The sequence below is a fragment of the Balearica regulorum genome, chromosome 7 (genome assembly GCF_011004875.1).
Source record: "Balearica regulorum gibbericeps isolate bBalReg1 chromosome 7, bBalReg1.pri, whole genome shotgun sequence".
Lineage (NCBI taxonomy): Eukaryota > Metazoa > Chordata > Aves > Gruiformes > Gruidae > Balearica > Balearica regulorum.
The window spans coordinates 62489-80596 of NC_046190.1; the positions used below are offsets into that span (position 1 = coordinate 62489).

General features: G+C 38.8%; 1 protein-coding gene across 8 annotated transcripts in view; it reads left to right on the plus strand.

Annotated features, from left to right (window-relative positions):
• Positions 1-18108, plus strand: part of CFAP46 (cilia and flagella associated protein 46) — an 84729-nt gene that overhangs the window by 54424 nt on the left and 12197 nt on the right. For all 8 annotated transcript variants that reach the window (XM_075757554.1, XM_075757552.1, XM_075757551.1 and 5 more), the window contains 12 exons: positions 2-184; positions 965-1100; positions 1954-2142; positions 2720-2908; positions 3628-3762; positions 4713-4892; positions 6016-6183; positions 11307-11404; positions 12052-12131; positions 12563-12714; positions 16451-16572; positions 16977-17059. In XM_075757554.1, the coding sequence (XP_075613669.1) occupies positions 2-184; positions 965-1100; positions 1954-2142; positions 2720-2908; positions 3628-3762; positions 4713-4892; positions 6016-6183; positions 11307-11404; positions 12052-12131; positions 12563-12714; positions 16451-16572; positions 16977-17059 (1715 nt within the window). The remainder of the gene's footprint in view (position 1; positions 185-964; positions 1101-1953; positions 2143-2719; positions 2909-3627; positions 3763-4712; positions 4893-6015; positions 6184-11306; positions 11405-12051; positions 12132-12562; positions 12715-16450; positions 16573-16976; positions 17060-18108) is intronic.

The window sequence follows — 18108 nt, forward strand, 5'->3', positions numbered from 1 at the left end:
GGAAAACACTTATTCAGATACGTATTGCCCAAGATTGTATGACAGTTAATGCTGAGTCTTGTCAGGTGGCACATATGCTACAGGAATCTTACAATAAATTAGTTCAAATTGAGAAGGACTTCTTTCATTATGGGTATAAAAACTGCAGCGCTGAGATACTACTAGAGTGTGCAAATATTCACAGGTAAGATTATACCTCTGATGAAAAATTTTATTTAACTAGTCCACAAAGTGTATTGTTTACACTTCTATAGGCTTATTAAAGATGGAAAAGAGCCGATAATATTGTCAGGTGTTATGTCTTGGTGTTACATGTCTGTTTGCAGTCTTGATATGTTCTGTATTGAGAAAAATACTGTAGAATCAAAAATTCTTTCCACTGAAGGAAGAGTTAATCTTACATGGTACTAGTGATTTTTGTACTGTTTTTAAGGTGAAAACAAAGTATAAAGGTCTCTGTCAGGCTTCTGTCTTCCCATTTGTACAGGCATTTTGGCAGCCACACCAACCATTCTCAAGTATTTATAGGTTTTTACAATTCTTACCATTGAAATGGTTCTCTAGAAATTTCTCTAATAGCAAAAGTGCAAAACATGGTATGCCTTGGCTCCCAGCTGTTTCCAAGATGTCCCCTTAAAAAGATTGAGATGTGTTTTGTACCTGGCTATTGTGCCATTTAGTTCCTGGTGAATACATACTCCAGAATATTATCTGCTTCTCCTTCTGTCTTGGCATCTTCTTGCATTGCAGCAGTACAGTTCCAAGAATAAGACCTTGAAAAAATAATGTGTGAACGTTCAGTTTTCCTATTTGAACATTTAGAAAACACATGTACAAAATTAATCTATTAATCTAATCTATTGATCTAATTATTTTATTATATATGTTCAATAGTGTTGATACCATAAAAATAAACATTTTCTTACCTTAGTTCCTTTGGGTGTATGTTTGGGGTTTTTTTCAGGGTGATTGCCAAGCAGAAAAGAAACAAAGACGACAAACATAGTCACTATCTAGATGCATATAACTTAGCTCAGAGGGCAGTATCCAAAACAGAGGAAGTGTTTCATAATGTTTGTAGCTTATTTACAGTTAATGAGGTATGGATTTTTTTTTTTTTCGTACTCATGGAGAAGAAATGTGACTTAGTTGTACTATTCACTCATTCTTGGATAATTCCCCAAATTATATTTTCTTCCTATAATGATATGCATTGTTTGAATACAGAAGGAAATATTGCACGCCAAAAGAATTTACAGTTTAAAAACAGAAGAAGAGAAGCAGAAATGAGAGGGTTTGTTTGGTCTTTGTTAATTTTATTTAATTCTAAAATTTATCTAATAGCTACAAAAGAAAAAGTGTAAAGTTGGAGATATTTTTGATTCTTTAAATACCTCCCAAGTTAAAAATTCTCCCCAATAAAGTGTTTTATTTCTCAGGAGGAAAAAAAAAAAGGTTACACAGAACATCATGTAAATAAAAAAAAGCCTGTCTTCAAAATACTGTATTTTGGGTAATGAAAGCCTGAAACCTACTTTGCTATTGTGTACCATTATTATACTCTAGCGTCCAGATTTTTTTTTTTGCTTTGTCTTTTTTAAAGAGCAAATACTTTTGTGCACCTACCAAAACCATTAATATTATAATTCTGGTTTTATGTACACTTTTGTAACTCTTTTGGAATTAGATATTTGTACCAAGTACATAAAATGTGAAAAGCAAAAACCCAGCTGCTCCTTTTCTATGCAGCTACTTTGATGGCTTTGTAATATATTTCACATTGAAGTTTATCTTTTAAATTACTTAATATCTTCATAGCAATATCTCTGGTTTATTGAGGTGATATTGTTAAAATGTTTGCTTCTTTAGTTAAAAGAAATACAGCATTCTAACCTTATCAGGTAAATTTGCAAAAATATTTGAAATTAGAATTTTACTTTCTTTTAATTTCAGACTACAAATATTAGTCTCCCATTAATGAGGCAACTAGCTAACAGGAAAATAAACCTTGTAGAAATTCTTTTGGATATATTTAATCTTGTTATTACTGAGAAAAAGCTTAAAAAAGTGGGAGAAGCATCTTCTCATAAAATTGTGAAGGCATTAATCAAGGGAACTCTTGAAGATGATGCAATAGAACAGGTAATACAAAATATGTAGTCCTATGATTTGCATATAAATGGTATAACAAAGTTTCCCAGGGATGTTTTCCATAGCAGAACTTTGTCCACTTCTGAGGAAATGGGTTCATGTAGTTTTGCAGCAAGGAAAGTTCAAGTGTGTGGGTTTTGTCTGGGGGATGGTTTATTGGGGTTTGTTTTGTTTTCTTAGACAGATTTTGTTTCTCAAATGCAGAGACTTCAAAACTACTAAGAGTAGCAGGGAAATCACTTGAGGCTTTGTAATTGACAGAGATTTTTTTGCATTATTGTCTCTTCTTTTAAAACCAGTTAGTTTTAAGCAGAACTGCCGAACTGAGCTGATGAATAAGAACGTAAGACATGCCCCACTGGAACGGAGCAGTAATTCTTTCCCAACATGCTGTCCCTGACAATGACAATAGGAAATGCTGTTACAGGAAAGCGCAGTATCCCCACCGTTCTCCGTGGCACCCTCACCTTATCCCATGTTTTTAAAAAAGTATACATGTTTTTAAAAAGTATGTTTCCGTATGTGTGGGTATATATGAGCAAATAAACATAAATATGTATTTTACCAGGATTGGAAGCGTATGGAATGCACTGTGGGTCATATTGCACTGGCTCTGTTAGCAAACGTACAGAATCTTTGTAAAGGCTGTCCTGACATCAAATCTAAATGCCTGTATCTCACTGGAAAAACTCTTCATTTACTTGCCATTAACATAGATCCTGTACATTCAGAGACTTACTGGAAGCTAAATGTTATGGTATGCATTCTTTTCTGTATTCAAATTCATTCCTACCTGTAAAGTTTGTCTGCCACATTTTTTCTGTACACACTTGTATACTACTCCTCTTTATTTAGAGCTAGGTTTTACATATTGCATGCAAGCCATAATAAAAATGTTTGCCGAACTTAGTAATTTCAGAAAAATACTTCTGCCTAGATGCCATCCTTGTGTAGATAATTTTTTTGATTCATTCCTGAGATATGCTAATTACAGCACTTTCAAAAGAGAAAGAGAAAAAAAATTCCCTAAATGCCTTAAAGGTCTAGATGGGATGATCTCTGTATCTGTGCAAACAAGAAGCAATGACTTGTAGATTAAAAGCTCAGATTTGTAAGTTCCTTCTGTGTTGTAAGAACAATGTGTAAGGAAATGAAAGTTGATGAGTCAGTATAAATTCAGTGATGAATTAAAGTGTTCAGAAGAAATTAACTGAGGACAAATACCACAAAATCAAAATCTTAGAGGTTGTATGGGGTGCCTTTTTAGTTTCCATTAGTCATATTGTCATAATAACGTATTAAGAAGTTTTGATGCCTGATAATATTGCTAAATCTCTCACCATCAAGGGATTCATATAGTGAGATGTTTTCTTTTAAGATGAGTTCCATTTTCACCTAGACTTTTGTGAAGGAAATTGTCAGCCATACTTAATGGAATGATTAATTATTCTTTTTTTTTTTTACTGTGATGAATAGGAAGAAGCTAAATCAGACATTACAAAAACTTTCCTGACTTCAGCGGAATGCAGTGAACAGGAAGTGACAGGCAGCAGTATACTGACTAATAAATGTCAATATGATAAGTATAGGAGGAAAATACAGGAATTAAAGGTATATTAGCATATGTGCTTGCATTAGAATTTGAGTGCTTCCTTTTTATGGAATAATAGTCACCTTGTCTTATCAGTTCCGTTTGAGCTTGTAATGGAAATGTTTGTAACACAAATTTGATCTTACAAAAGAAAAAATCTCCAAAACACCCCCCCAAAAAACAGCTTTCCAACACTACTCTGCTGTGTATCTCAGTCCTGCCCCTCAGTACGTGCTGTGGGAGCTCCTGATTGAGCTCTCCCAGTGGCTCCCAGAAAGAAATACTCTCTCCTTCCGTGGTTTCCCACTGATTGAGCATGTAGCAGCCAAGACAAGATGAACAGACAGCTTTCTGCTTCACAGACATGCCTTTCTAAGGGAGAATAACATTTTGCAGGTTGTGAACAAAGAAATAACTTCTATCACAAAATATTTGTAAAATTCTTACAAAATTTAAGTTGTATTGTGTGGTGAGCTGATGTCTGTTAAATAGTGCAGTTCGAAGCACACTAGTAATTTGGAATGTACAGTTTGTGTTGCTACTATAATCAATAAGTACCTGAGATAAGAGAGTTGTGGCTTTATTTGTATTAAATACAGTTACCTGTCAATGGAAACAACTGTACTGAGAGTTGACTGAAAATTCCTTTGTTCTAAATGGATCGTACTGCCTGGAATTTAAATATTTTTCTGCTAAGTACACATTTAATATTGAAGAAAGTATCTTATTAAAACACTTTTTTTCTTTTAATGCTGTGTAACAGATGTTGGTGTCTGCTATTTAATTAATCTGTATTTGCATATTTTGATCATACATTAAGTAAATTCCTTAAAAAGGAGAAAAAGCATTAAAAATAGTCATGAAAAAGTATTACTTATATTTTCTAACACACTAGTGATCTGTATATGTCTAACAAATATTTACTATTAATACATATTTTAATATATACCTTTTTATATTTATCATCTAGAAGGAGTATAGGTTGGCTCAGAAATATCTTTCTCAATCCAATGAAGCTTTGCTACAGTGTATGGGAATTGCATTCAGTCGTAATATTACTGATGTACTGGCTTCTGCTAGTTTTGAAATGGTTGAATGCTTTCAACAATTTGATCCAGTTTCAACTAGCCAATTTTTGGCACTTCATCAGGTAATGCAGCTAATGTGTTGTGCTTCTTTCCAGTATAAAAAATGGTGGTTTAAGTTGCATAAGCAAAAATTTCTATTCACATAGCCTGGAAATTGGTCATACAGAACACTATGTAAGAATACATATAAGAACTAGCGAGTAATACAGGTAATCAAATATATTATATGTTTGCTGAGTTCAAAATGTTTGACCAGTGGCTTTTTAACAATTCTAGTATCTGTTGTGTTTAACTTGATGTTTTCATTGATGATTGCATACGTGAAAAGATTTTAATAGGAATAAATTGCTATAATGTGAATAGCTAAGATAAGACATTACCACAAAATACAGTTTCATCCTTCCCTAACAAATAATTTAAAAAATATTTCTCTGGATTTGTCCATTCATTATTTTGAAGTAGATAGGAAAAGTTTACATTCAGTTTCTCAAATCAACACCTACACAGCATGGTTGCACAGATGACTTGAAGGTGTATGAATCATTCATGTGAGTATATGCCTTCATCATGGAGAAGTTTGTATTTAAAAAAAAAAATCAAAAATTAAATGTCACTCCATGTCAATATTAAGCCTCCCTTTTGAATTTTTATTAGGTCAACTTGAATTGCGATTTTTTAATGTGACAGCTGCATTAAAAGAAAAAAAAATATGATTTAGCTCTTAGCAAGCATCGGTTCAAAGGACAGGATTGGTACGTTTGCTGAAAGAAAAGGATATAAAGTCTTACCCTTTATATTACTCTTTGTAGGAAGTCTGCTAAAATGCATGATGTGATGGCTGTACAGTAAAAGGCACAGAAACACAGAAAAGACTCATCTTACTTGAAAGGCTAGTTCAGAACACAGGCATTTACTTTTCCATGTAGACCTTAGATGACTACAATCAGAACATATATGATAAATATAGACAAAGAAGTCAAATCTAGCTATTTATATTTAAGAAATCTGCCTAAGTTATTGCCAGAGTGTTTACATTAGATTGTAAACACAAATAGCAGACAGGCTTTTGCTAATCCATCTCAACTTTCAAGCAAGAGACTTTTTCTTTAAAATATATATAACATAGTGTATATATGTATTTATATTATTTTTGGAGGGAAAATAATTAGATAAAAAATTTTACAGAGCTGTTCAGCGTCTATGATGATGAAGAGTATCCTTCTAACAGCTACATCTAACACCAGCAGCTCTCAGCTGGCAGCATTACTGCATCTTCAGAATCATTTAAAGCAAAACAGAAACACAAGTGATCTTCTAAAAAACGTGGAACACCAACTGGCTGCTACTTCAATGGTAACTTTTTGAGATGTGCTACTTGTTAGGGGTTTATATGAAGGTTATATAAATACAAAGAGACGTATATACACATACATATATGCACACGCACACACACATATATTGTTTCAGTTATTCCTGGAATTAAATAATACCTGTTTTCTTTAAACACTATTAACTTTTTTTGTTTTCTTAATTTGAATCATGGGTAGACTTGGTCATGAATCAAAATACATTTTTATTAGTATGGTATGTACTGTCCTGTGGTTTTGTTTATGCTAGGTTATCTGTGTGGCATGAGCTATGTAATTTAAGTCAGAAGTGAGATCTTAAGGATGCAATTCCAGTTTATCTTTAACAATTTTGTATAGCTGGATGTCAGAGTTGTTCTGTCTGCATGCTTGGATCATCAGTTCCATGTGAGTCTTGCCCAAACCAGCTGAAGATGCCATTGTAAAGGACCCTTGCAACAGAGACTCCTGTCACTGTCTGGACAGCATCCAGTCATCCTGTTTGAGATACTCAGATCCCCATGCAAGTGTTACCCCATGAAAAGAGCCTGATTTTTTTTAAAAAAAATTTTTTTTTAAACATTGTCCACGAGTCTGGACATCAACTAAACTGTGGTGTTGCAAACTGAATATTTAAAGAAACCGACCAGTAAAATGTAATTCACGTAATTCAAAGTTCTGGAACAAATAGTAGATAAACTTTTCTGGGAGATGAATACTCTGGTTTTTGGTCGAAGCTGGCTGAGAACTGTGTTATTTTCAAATGTCTGAGATCTAAAAGTGGATACAAGAACTAAGATTGGAAGACTGTAGGTTAGAAATGAATGAAATTAAAAACTGCCAGCAAGTTAGTACAAAGGATTAGGTGTAGCTGGCAGGGTTTAAGCATTTACAAAATGTGGCAAGCAGAGATACAGTACAGGATAAAAACCCCGCATGTTTGTAGGCTGCTGTTTTGGCTTTTCTCTATGTGCTGTATTATCTTATTTAACAGAAGGAATAGGATAATATTTTGTTTAGAAGCCACTGTTTTTTAGTTCCTGTAATTATCTAACTTGTAAGAGATACCCCAGCTGAAAATATTCATCAACACCCACCATGTCTGTACCTGTTGCAGTAGCTCAGGAAAAAAAAAAAAGGTGGCAATCAAGACATCTGTTCATGGCTGCATTCTTGAACTGCATGATTCCAGGCAGCGTGAGATGCAAGAAATCAAAGTGGGCACTGAATTAGTTCTCTCTGAGGATGTATTAGTGCTTTTTAAAATTCAGCTGAGATTTTTAGTTCAGATCAGGAATACACTTTAAAAGTGTGGTGGTTTAACCTCGGCTGGATGCCAGGTGTCCACCAAGCTGCTCTATCACTCCCCTCCTCAGCAAGGCAGGAAGGGGAGAAGAAGATGGAAAAAACAACCCCAAACTTGTGGGTCAAGATAAAGGCAGTTTAATGTAGCAAAAGGCCGCACATGGAAGCAAATAAAAAAGCAAAAGATTATTCTCTACTTCCCATCAGCAGGCGATGTCTGGCCACTTCCCGGGAAGCAGGGCTTCAGTTTGCATACTGGTTATTCCAGAAGACAAACGTTGTAAAAAAAAAAAAAAAAAGCCCAACAAAAACCAACCAACAAAACTAAAAAACACAAAAGCCCCCGTGCTATTCTTCCCCCTATCTCTCAGCTTCTTATTGCTGAGCAGACGTCATATGGTATGGAATATCCCTTTGGTCACTTTGGGTCAGCTGTCCTGGCTGTGTCCCCTCCCAAGATCTTGCCCACCTCCAGCCTGCTGCTGAGGTAGGGGGGGAAGAAGTGTTGGAGAGACAGTGTCGATGTGTGCTAGCACTGCTCAGGAGTAGCCAAAACACTGGGGTGTTATCAACACCTTGCTAGCTACCAATACACAGCACAGCACTGTGAGGGCTGCTGTGGGGAGAATTAACTCCATCTCAGCCAGACCCAATACACAAAGTGAATCTCCCAATTGTCCTTGCTTATGGTGCTTTGATTTGCATCATGGTACAATGACTGTATGAGCTGTGTTCCTCTCAGACAAAAACTGAAGTGGATTCTCTGATGCACTCAAGCCACATTGAGTGAGCATTCTGTCCAGGGGGGCAGTCCAGAGGTACTCTGAAGTCAAAATCAGTGAAAAGTGTACAGTGTATAATTCTGCTCCTGGTGATCTGTACCACTTGATAATGTAGGTACACCTAGAGTGTACCCAGTGTGCTTAAGCACATAAAACTTCAATCTGAAAAACATGTAAACACATGTGCTTAAAGGCAGCAGTCTCAAAAACCATTTATGGTCCTTTCTGTATTAGGACCAGTTTTTTACCTGGAGTCACACTTTTTAGTCACTAAGAGGTTTTTGGATGGTTTTGGTTATATTTTCTCAAAAAGGGTTGTATATTCTTTAGTACAATATTTTTGTGGTGGGTTGCCATGTGCCCACCAAGCTGCTCTATCACTCCCTGTGTTGGTTTTGTGTGGCAAGGTTTTGGTAGCGGGGGGGCTACAGGGGTGGCTTCTGTGAGAAGCTGCTAGAAGCTTCCCCTGTTGTCTGACAGAGCCAATGCCAGCTGGCTCCTAGACGGACCCGCCGCTGGCCAAGGCCAAGCCAATCAGCGCCTCTGTGATAACATATTTAAGAAAGAGAAAAAAAACAGTTAGGGAGTGCTTTTGCAGCCAGAGAGAGGAGTGAGAAGATGTAAGAACATCTGCAGACACCAAGGTCAGTGAAGAAGGAGGGGGAGGAGGTGCTCCAGGCGCCGGAGCAAGATTCCCCTGCAGCCCGTGGTGAAGACCATGGTGAAGCCGGCTGTCCCCCTGCAGCCCATGGAGGGAGGATGAGGGGGTGTAGCGATTCCACCTGCAGCCCGTGGAGGACCCCACGCCGGAGCAGGTGGAGACACCTGAAGGAGGCTGTGGCCCCGTGGGAAGCCCGCGCTGGAGCAAGCTCCTGGCAGGACCTGTGGATCCGTGGAGAGAGGAGCCCACGCCAGAGCAGGTTTGCTGACAGGACTTGTGACCCCGTGGGGGACCCACGCTGGAGCAGTTTGCTCCTGAAGGTCTGCACCCCGTGGAGGAGACTCACGTTGGAGAAGGCCGTGAAGGACTGTCTCCCGTGAGAGGGACCCCACGCTGGAGCGGGGGAACAATGAGTCCTCCCCCTGAGGATGAAGAAGCGGCAGAAACACCGCGTGATGAACTGACCGTAACCCCCACTCCCCGTCCCCCTGTGCCGCTGGGGGGGGCGGAGGTTGAAGCCGGGAGTGAAGTTGGGCCCGGGAAGATGGGAGGGGTGGGGGGAGGTGTTTTTAAGATTTGGTTTTATTTCTCATTCCTCTACTCTGTTTTGCTTAGTAATAAATAAGATGAATTCCCTCTCTAAGTTCGGTCTGTTTTGCTCGTGATGATAATTAGAGAATGATCTCTCCCTGTCCTTATCTCGACCCGTAAGTTTTTTTCATTGTACCTTTTCTCCCCTGTCTAATGAAAGAGGGGAGTGATAGAGCGGCTCTGGTGGGCACCTGGCCCTCAGCCAGGGTCAACCCACCACACTCCCCCTCCTCAACATGACAGGGAGAAAATACAACGAAAAGCTCATGGGTCAAGATAAGGACAGGGCTGTCAGTCACCCATTACTGTCATGGGCAAAACAGACTTGACATGGAGAAATTAATTTATTGCTAATTAATAACAAAGTAGGATAGAGAAAAATAAAGCTAAAAAACCATCTTGCCCCCCTGCCCCTTCTTCCCAGGCTCAGCCTCACTCATGTTTCTTCTACCTCCTCCCCCTGCCGCCCAAGCAGCACAGGGAAAATGGGGAATGGGGGTTTCATGGGATGCCTCCCATGCGAGACAGTCCTTCACGAACTTTTCCAACATTGGTCCTTCCCACGGGCTGCAGTTCTGCACGAACTGCTCCAGCATAGGTCCTTTCCATGGGGTGCAGTCCTTAAGGAATGGACTGTTCCAGCGTGGGTTCCCTACAGGTCCTGCTAGGAGCCTGCTCCAGCGTGGACTCTCCACAGAGTCACATCTTCCTTCAGGTCACATCTACCTGCTGGCACGAGGTCCTCCATGGGCTGAAGGGTGGCCATCTGCTCCACCCTGGATTTCTATATGCTGCAAAGGGACAGCCGGCTTCATCATGGTCTTCACAACAGGCTGCAGGGCAATCTTTGCTCTGGCACTTGGAGCAGCTCCTTCCCCTCCTTCTTCACTGACCTGGGTGTCTACAAGGCTGTTTCTCTCACATTTTTTCACTACTCTTTTCCGGCTGCTGTGCAGTGCTTTCACCCTTTCTTAAATATGTTACCACAGAGGTGCCACCAGTGTTGATGATGGGCTCAGCTTTGGCCAGTGGTGGGTCTGTCTTGAAGCCAGCTGAAACTGTCTCTGTCCAACATGGAGGCACTTCCTGGTGTCTTGTCACAGAAGCCACCCCTGCAACTCCCCTTGCTACCAAAACCTCGCCACGTAAACCCAATACAATTTTATATAGTTCCTTTAGCGAGGTGTCTATTCTTAACAAAATTGTGAAGGACTTTTACAAACATAAATGTTGCGATGAATTATTCTGCTCCCTTCCTTTGCTAATACTCTGCTAGGATTTGATAGCTTTTTAGCTTCCCAGCTAGTGTAGTGGCCAAAAAAGTGTTGTTATGAAGAGTGGAATAAGTTACAATATTTGTAATTTTTTAAAATAATATTTTAAGTTGTTCTGCACTGCATAAAAATCACACATTCACAGAATGGTTGAGGTTAGGAAAGACCTCTGAAGGTCATCTTGTCCAACCCTGCTGCTCAAGCAGGGCCACCTAGAGCCAGTTGCCCAGGACCATGTCCAGATGGCTTCTGAATATCTCCATGGATGGACACTCCACAACCTCCACAGGCAATCTCTGCCAGTGCCCAGCCACCCTCACAGTGAAAAAGCGTTTCCTGTTGTTTGGATGGAGCCTCCTGTCCTGGCACATCTGCGGAGTGTTTGTTTTGGGTTTTTTGGTTTTTTTTAATATTAGCACCTTCTTTCCTAGAATTATTATCAATTTTCTGATGAAAGAACTGAGATCGGGGTTTATAACATCTGTGAAAATAATGTTACTTTTGAATTTTTGTACAGGCATGGAGAAATCTTGGTATTCCTGTTGAACATTTTAATATAATGCATGAATTGCCATCTAATTTCTGCATAATTATTCTCCAGCATTCAGAAGACAGGTATAAATTTTCATCATTAATCACTATTTTTATTGTTTATTGCCTTTTACTTCACATTTTACTGGACTTGAATTTTAGGGTAGTGAACAAATTAATATATAAATAAAGCTGCCAGCAGCTCAAAGCTGTACATTTTTCTGTACTTTTGATTTCCCTAATTATCTCTTAAATCTTCAGAACTCACTTGAAAGATTTCAGGCCATTCTCTTAAATGCTGTTGATAGTTTCCAGCTCTTATTGCTTATGCTCTTGAAAATGTTAAGAGGGGTCATCTTTTAACTTTTTATAAAGCCACAAATGATCTCATTACTGCAGCGTAATTAGTAACTACTCATAAATTGAGCTGTAGCAACTGACTATGAGTATCTTCACCAGTTGTGAAAAGTCTTAAACAATTGTCATGGAACAAATAAAAATCTGCCTTACTGGATATATAGCAATGAAAAAACTTTTCTTACAGCTCTCAGTTTCTTCCAGATAGATTTTGCAGGTTTTTGCACCCCAAGGTGGAGGTAAATATTGCATCTTGAGAGTATTTGTGAGCACATTAAATTAGAGGGTAATAATTACTCATCTAATAAATTTGCTTCATATAAACAAGGCTGAACAGTCAAATAATCTACTCAGCAGTTTTCTGCTTTCCGTAGATCAAATTTGTACAGTTCATTGATTGAGATGCCAAAAGTAAGTACTGCACAGCAAAAAGGAAAACCCAGTCAGCCAATGGGTAAGTGCCTCTTGTATTTAAAAGATAAAAATCATTGCACCTATGTTATGAGAATGCTCATATCTTTCACTGTTTTAATCAGTAAAATTTTGAAATATTTTTTAAAATAATTATAACTCTTATTAATAACAGAGGAAAGTAAATACCTAAATAGATGTGTTTCATTATTAGATATAATGTATCTAGTCACAGTGTACAGAATTTTTGTTTATATTTGAAGGCTAAAGTTGTTATAGATAAATAGTTGTAGAGATTTTTTTCATTGTACATTTTTGTACATATTTTGTGCTAAATATATACATAAACAATTATTTCATTTTCAAAGAATACGATGGCTTTAGAAACTGATGGTCTCTGTACAATCATTTCTTCAAGTACAAATATGATGTCTCAAAAAGAGTTTTAAGATGTTGTTATCCTTCTTTTAATAGTGCAAGCTAAAGTTTCTCGATGTCCTGTGAATCCTGATACATTTTGTATTTTGTTGGAAAAAGTGCGTCTTTACAAGCAACAAAAAATGAAGAGTCATCCTAAACAGACTGTCATTCAAAACTTGCAAGACTGTGTCTCCAAAACTAATGAGGTAACATATTTGATTACCTTATATTTAAAATAGGGTGAGAACCAGAATTTTCTGTTTATTCCAAGTGTAACATCCCTAGTCTTCACAGTTGTTAAATGCTATGTACTCTGCTTCAAAATTTAATCTTACTGTGTTATTCTGTTACTGTTTTCAATGTCATTAGCAGCTTTCAAACGAGTGGTTTTTCAGAACTGAAAATTGATGCAGTTGAGATCAATTTACTTGAAAATGTGCTGTACCTCTAAAATTTGCATTTGAGAACGTACATTGCCTTTCGTATCATCCTTCATGGATGAGCAAGGAGCTTCTGGAAGAACTCAAAGGGAAGAAAGAGTTCACAGACTGTGGAAAAAGGGACTAGCCACTTGAGAGGAATACAGGAATGTTGTCAGAGTATGCAGGGATACAACAAGGAAGACTAAGGTCCACTTGGAATTAAACCTGGTAAGGGATGTCAAGGACAACAAGAAGGGCTTCTTCAAGTACATCAGCAGCAAAAGGAAGACGAGGGAAAATGTGGGCCCGCTGCTGAATGAGATGGGTGCCCTGGTGACAGAGGATACAGAGAAGGTGGGGTTACTGAATGACACCGTTGCTTCAGTCTTTACTGCTAAGGCCGGCCCTCAGGAATCCCAGACCCTAGAGGCAGGAGAGAAGCTCTGGAGAAAGGAAGACCTTCCCTTGGTCGAGGAGGATTGGGTTAGAGATCATTTAGACAAACTCGACACCCACAAATACGTGGGTCCCAATGAGATGCACCCATGAGTGCTCAGGGAGCTGTTAGATGTTATTGCTCTCCCTCTCTCCATCATCTTTGAAAGGTCATGAAGAACAGGAGAGGTGCCTGAGGACCAGGGGAAAGCTAATGCCGTATCTTCAAAAAGGGTAAGAAGGAGAACCCAGGAAACTATATGCCAGTCAGTCTCACCTCCATCCCTGGAATGGCGATGGAACAGCTCGTTCTGGATGTCATCTCTAAGTGTGTGGAAGAAAAGAAGGTTATCAGGAGTGGTCAACGTGGATTCACCAAGGGGAAGTCACGCCTGACCAATCTGATAGCCTTCTATGATAGCATGACCGGCTGGGCAGATGAGGCGAGAGCAGTGAATGTTGTCCACCTCAATTTGAGCAAGGCTTTTGACACTGTCTCCCATAACGTCCTCATAGGTAAGTGCGGGTTAGATGAGTGGACTTTGAGGTGGATTGAGAACTGGCTGAATGACGGAGCTCAGAGGGTTGTGATAAGCGACACACAGTCTAGTTGGAGGCCCGTAGTGAGCAGTGTGCCCCGAAGGGTCAGTACTGGGTCTAGTCTTATCCAACATATTCATCAATGACCTGGATGAGGGGACAGAGTGCACCCTCAGCAAGTTTGCTGACAGTACAAAACTGGGAGGAGTGGTCGACACACCAGAAGGCTGCCCTGCCATTCAGGGAGACCTGGACAGGCTGGAGAGTTGGGTGGACAGGAACCTAATGAAATTCAACAAAGGCAAGTGCAGGGTCCTGCACCCAGGGAGGAAATAAACCCAAGCACCAGTACAGGTTAGGGGTTGACCTGCTGGGAAGCAGAGCTGTGGAGAAGGACCTGGGAGTCCTGGTGGACAAGAAGCTCTCCACGAGCCAGCAGTGTGCCGTCGTGGCCATGAAGGCCAGTGATATCCTGGGGTACATTAAGAAGAGTGTGGCCAGCTGCTTGAGGGAGGTTATCCTCCTCCCCATCTACTCTGCCCTGGTGAGGCCATATCTGGAGTTCTGTGTCCAGTTCTGGGCTCCCTAGTTCAAGAAAGACAAGGAACTACTGGAGAGGGTCCAGCGGAGGGCTACGAGGATGTTGAGGGGACTGGAGCATCTCTGTTATGAGGAAAGGCTGAGAGAGCTGGGGCTGCTTAGCCTGGAGAAGAGAAGACTGAGAGGGGATCTGATCAAAGGTTATAAATATCTAAAGGGTGAGTGTCAAGAGGATGGGGCCAGCCTCTTTTCAGTGGTGCCCAGTGACAGGACAAGGGGCAACGGGCACAAACTGGAACACAGGAAGTTCCTTCTCAATATGAGGAAAAACGTCTTCATTTTGAGGGTTGCAAAGCACTGGGACAGGCTGCCCAGAGAGGTTGCGGAGTCTCCTCTGGAGAGGTTCAAAACCCACCTGGATGCCATCCTGTGCGACCTGCTGTAGGTGAACCTCCTTTAGCAGAGTGGTTGGACTAGATGATCTCCACAGGTCCCTTCCAACCAGTGCCATTCTGTGATTCTGTGAAAGCCCCAGCTGTCCGAAGGAAAAAAAAAAAAAAAAGGATCATAGATCTCAACCCTTTAATCAAAATAAAACTATCTTAGCCAGAGATTTATTACTGATTTCCAAGACAGAGAAGTTTCTTTCTAGGGCACACAATGTCTTTTGCACTATAGCTGTTTATTTGGACACAGTTGGCCCAAGTCTGTTAGTCACAAAATTTTGCTTCAAGGAGACATCTCATTGGAATTCCAAGTTTGTAGTTATGAACACTTTTAAATTCTAGGTGATAAAAGTTTTCTGTTACTGCAAGAGGGCTCGGTTCTATAAGGACGTTGTTTTTCACAATCAGTGAACACAAGTTGTGTAGCATAAAGGTACACTGGAAAAGCCTGCTACTTTCACATAAGCTTTTAAGCTGCAAGGTGACAGCAATTTACTTTAATTTTTCCTCCCTTAGATAAAATTTAGGTTTCTCAATGTCAATGAAATTTCACTGTTAAATATAGCGTATTAACAAAAGCTGGTATAGACCCATTTCCATCATTAATACAAAGGTAAAAAATATAGATTAAATTGAGTTTTCTGTACAAGTTTTCATTGTTTTAATCACACAACTTTGACACATTTGGTTCTTGAATTATAATTCTGTTGTATTCATCATGTTAGCTTCTTTCAGTTAAAATACCGGTAATTGCAGATGGTTGACGTGTTGATCACTTTTTCTGTTGTCCACGGCCAGCTTTTGTTGTAATGGCAATTTATGTAAAGATTGCTGTAGTTGCATAAGAAAGAAAAAGGTGGTAAGATAATGTCAGAACAAGTGGGGGGAAAAAAAAAGTGGCTTAGGTTTTTAAAATGCATGTGCATTACAACTTTCAATAATTATGCATGCAGCCACACAAACAGAGTTTTGGGTGAGAAGTCCATTCATTAATATCAACACTTCACCATTTAGCTGAGCTTATTTTTCCATTTAGTGTTTTTTTTGTCCATCTGTATTGGCTTTTAGAAGCTTCAGTTTTTAGTGTCGTCATCTCCTACATGATTCTATTCTTTCCTTATGTATTTTCTTCATTCTGTTTTTTCCTAAATTGGCTCCACTGATCTCTCCATACACTTCCATTTGCTGCTTCTACATTCATCTTACAGTTTCTGTTTACTTCTCAAAGTTTTCCTTTCACAATTTCTTCCCATTATTTGGAGCACCACATTATCTCTTCTTTCTGCTGGACTTCCCTGCCATTCCCCATTGAAATTGCAGAAGTATATTCATCGCTTAAATAATAAATATCAACATCTTGTACTGATTCTATGTTAGAATATTTTGCAAAATGCTGATAGGAGTGATGTTTTGAAGGAAAGTAGTTTTGAAACTGACTTTCTATATTTACATTTTCCATTTTATGATGTTTCAAATTATTTGATTTAGCCTCTGATTTAACATATTACACCCTCCATCCTCATTAAGTATTCTGTTTTTTGTTGCAATGTGTGTGATAGACTCCAACAGAGATAATAGATGATAATGGATGTGATTTGACATCAGATTTCTTTGAAATATTAGAAATTATGGAAGAATATCTGAAACCAGTGCTGTCACACTGTGATTTTTTTGATACCAGGTAAGACATTTAAACTTGTTTTATCATAATTTGTGAAAATAGAATGATGACTCAATTCCTACAAGTACAGCAATGGTTGTAGCAAGAATGGACCCTGTTGAATGAACTTTTTACATCTTGAAAGACAGTATGTGCAGGATATGCAAGACTAAGAGGATTGAACCATATGATAGACTAATGGCCATCTGTAACAAGCACTGTTCTCCAGCTTAAGTTATACAATATTCAGTTCAGGATGAAACATAATTTAACTGTTTAAGGATGGGATTTCCAAAGGACAGGACCTCCAAAGGGAGTACATCCTCTGTGTAAAATTTCAGTTTTGTCTTTGTGTTTCCTGTGAAAAATTTTACTTACATAAGTATTAGTGCTGGCAATATTTTCACTGTAATTCCTCTTCCCAGAGAACAGAGCACATCAGTTTCAGCAGCTGAATCAGGAAAAATAAAAGTGAAAGGTAAGGACACCAAACACACTAGAATGCAGGGTATGTGGTCTCTTGAGTACAATATATGTGTGTGTGTGTACAGATATCAAAATCCTGTCATTTTAGTTGTGGGGTTTTGAGGGGGGTTTGGGGGGGGGGTTTAAGCCAGGGAGAAAAAAAAAGGCTTAGCAATGCTTTGTCTGTTTATTTTCTATAACAAGTCAAGTATTTTAGTATACTTCCAAAGAGATTTATATATATGCTGAATGGAGCTATCATTCTGCATGTATGTACAGTCTTCCAACTATATGGCATTAGACAGCTAAATAAAATGGCTTTATTACAAACCAGTCTTTTCAGGAGAAAGACCAAAAGAAAGAACTTTCTTAAGTCTGTTGATCTCTTTTTGTTTTGTTTTTTTCCTGCTTTTTACTTTATGGACCCTCACAGGTTGTTTGCTTTAATGCAAGCCTGATGCTGGAATATGCCCCTCTGCTCCTATTCCAGAAGAGGCAGTCGAGTCCATTGTTTGCTTTGGGGATGAGTTTTTTGCTTTATGGTGGGGAGCAGTGAAGTTTCTCCATTAAAAATTACCAAAACCTGACATGCATTTGCATTTGCTTTTACCTGCAAGAGTTTCTTTCTGCAATCTGGCAGCTGGCAGCTTCTGACATTCTGCATGGACTGAATAACTTGGCTTCCATGTATTTGTTGTTTCTCTGTAGAACAGGAAAATGTTGTCATAATGATATCCAGTACTTTTTTTCTAAATAACAGAAACAAAAAGTTCCCTACAGAAAGACACGGTTAGTATTGGATAAGATCTCCTTTACAGCTCTCTTTATAATGTTTAGTCAAACACTGCTAAGGCAATTTTGCATTTCCAAACATAATTTTCTTGAATACATTGCATACGCCTGGACGTCCATCTGAGATGTTTGGCTATTAATATGGGGATATTTTCCCCTCTGAAGAATCAGTGGTAACAAGTGCATATGCTTAGAAGTTTGACAACATCTTAGGAGTAAGGGTATCAAAAGAAATATTTTTGCATAATGCACTTAATCCACAGTAAAATGGAGTTCAGGTGTCATATAATAGAGGAAATC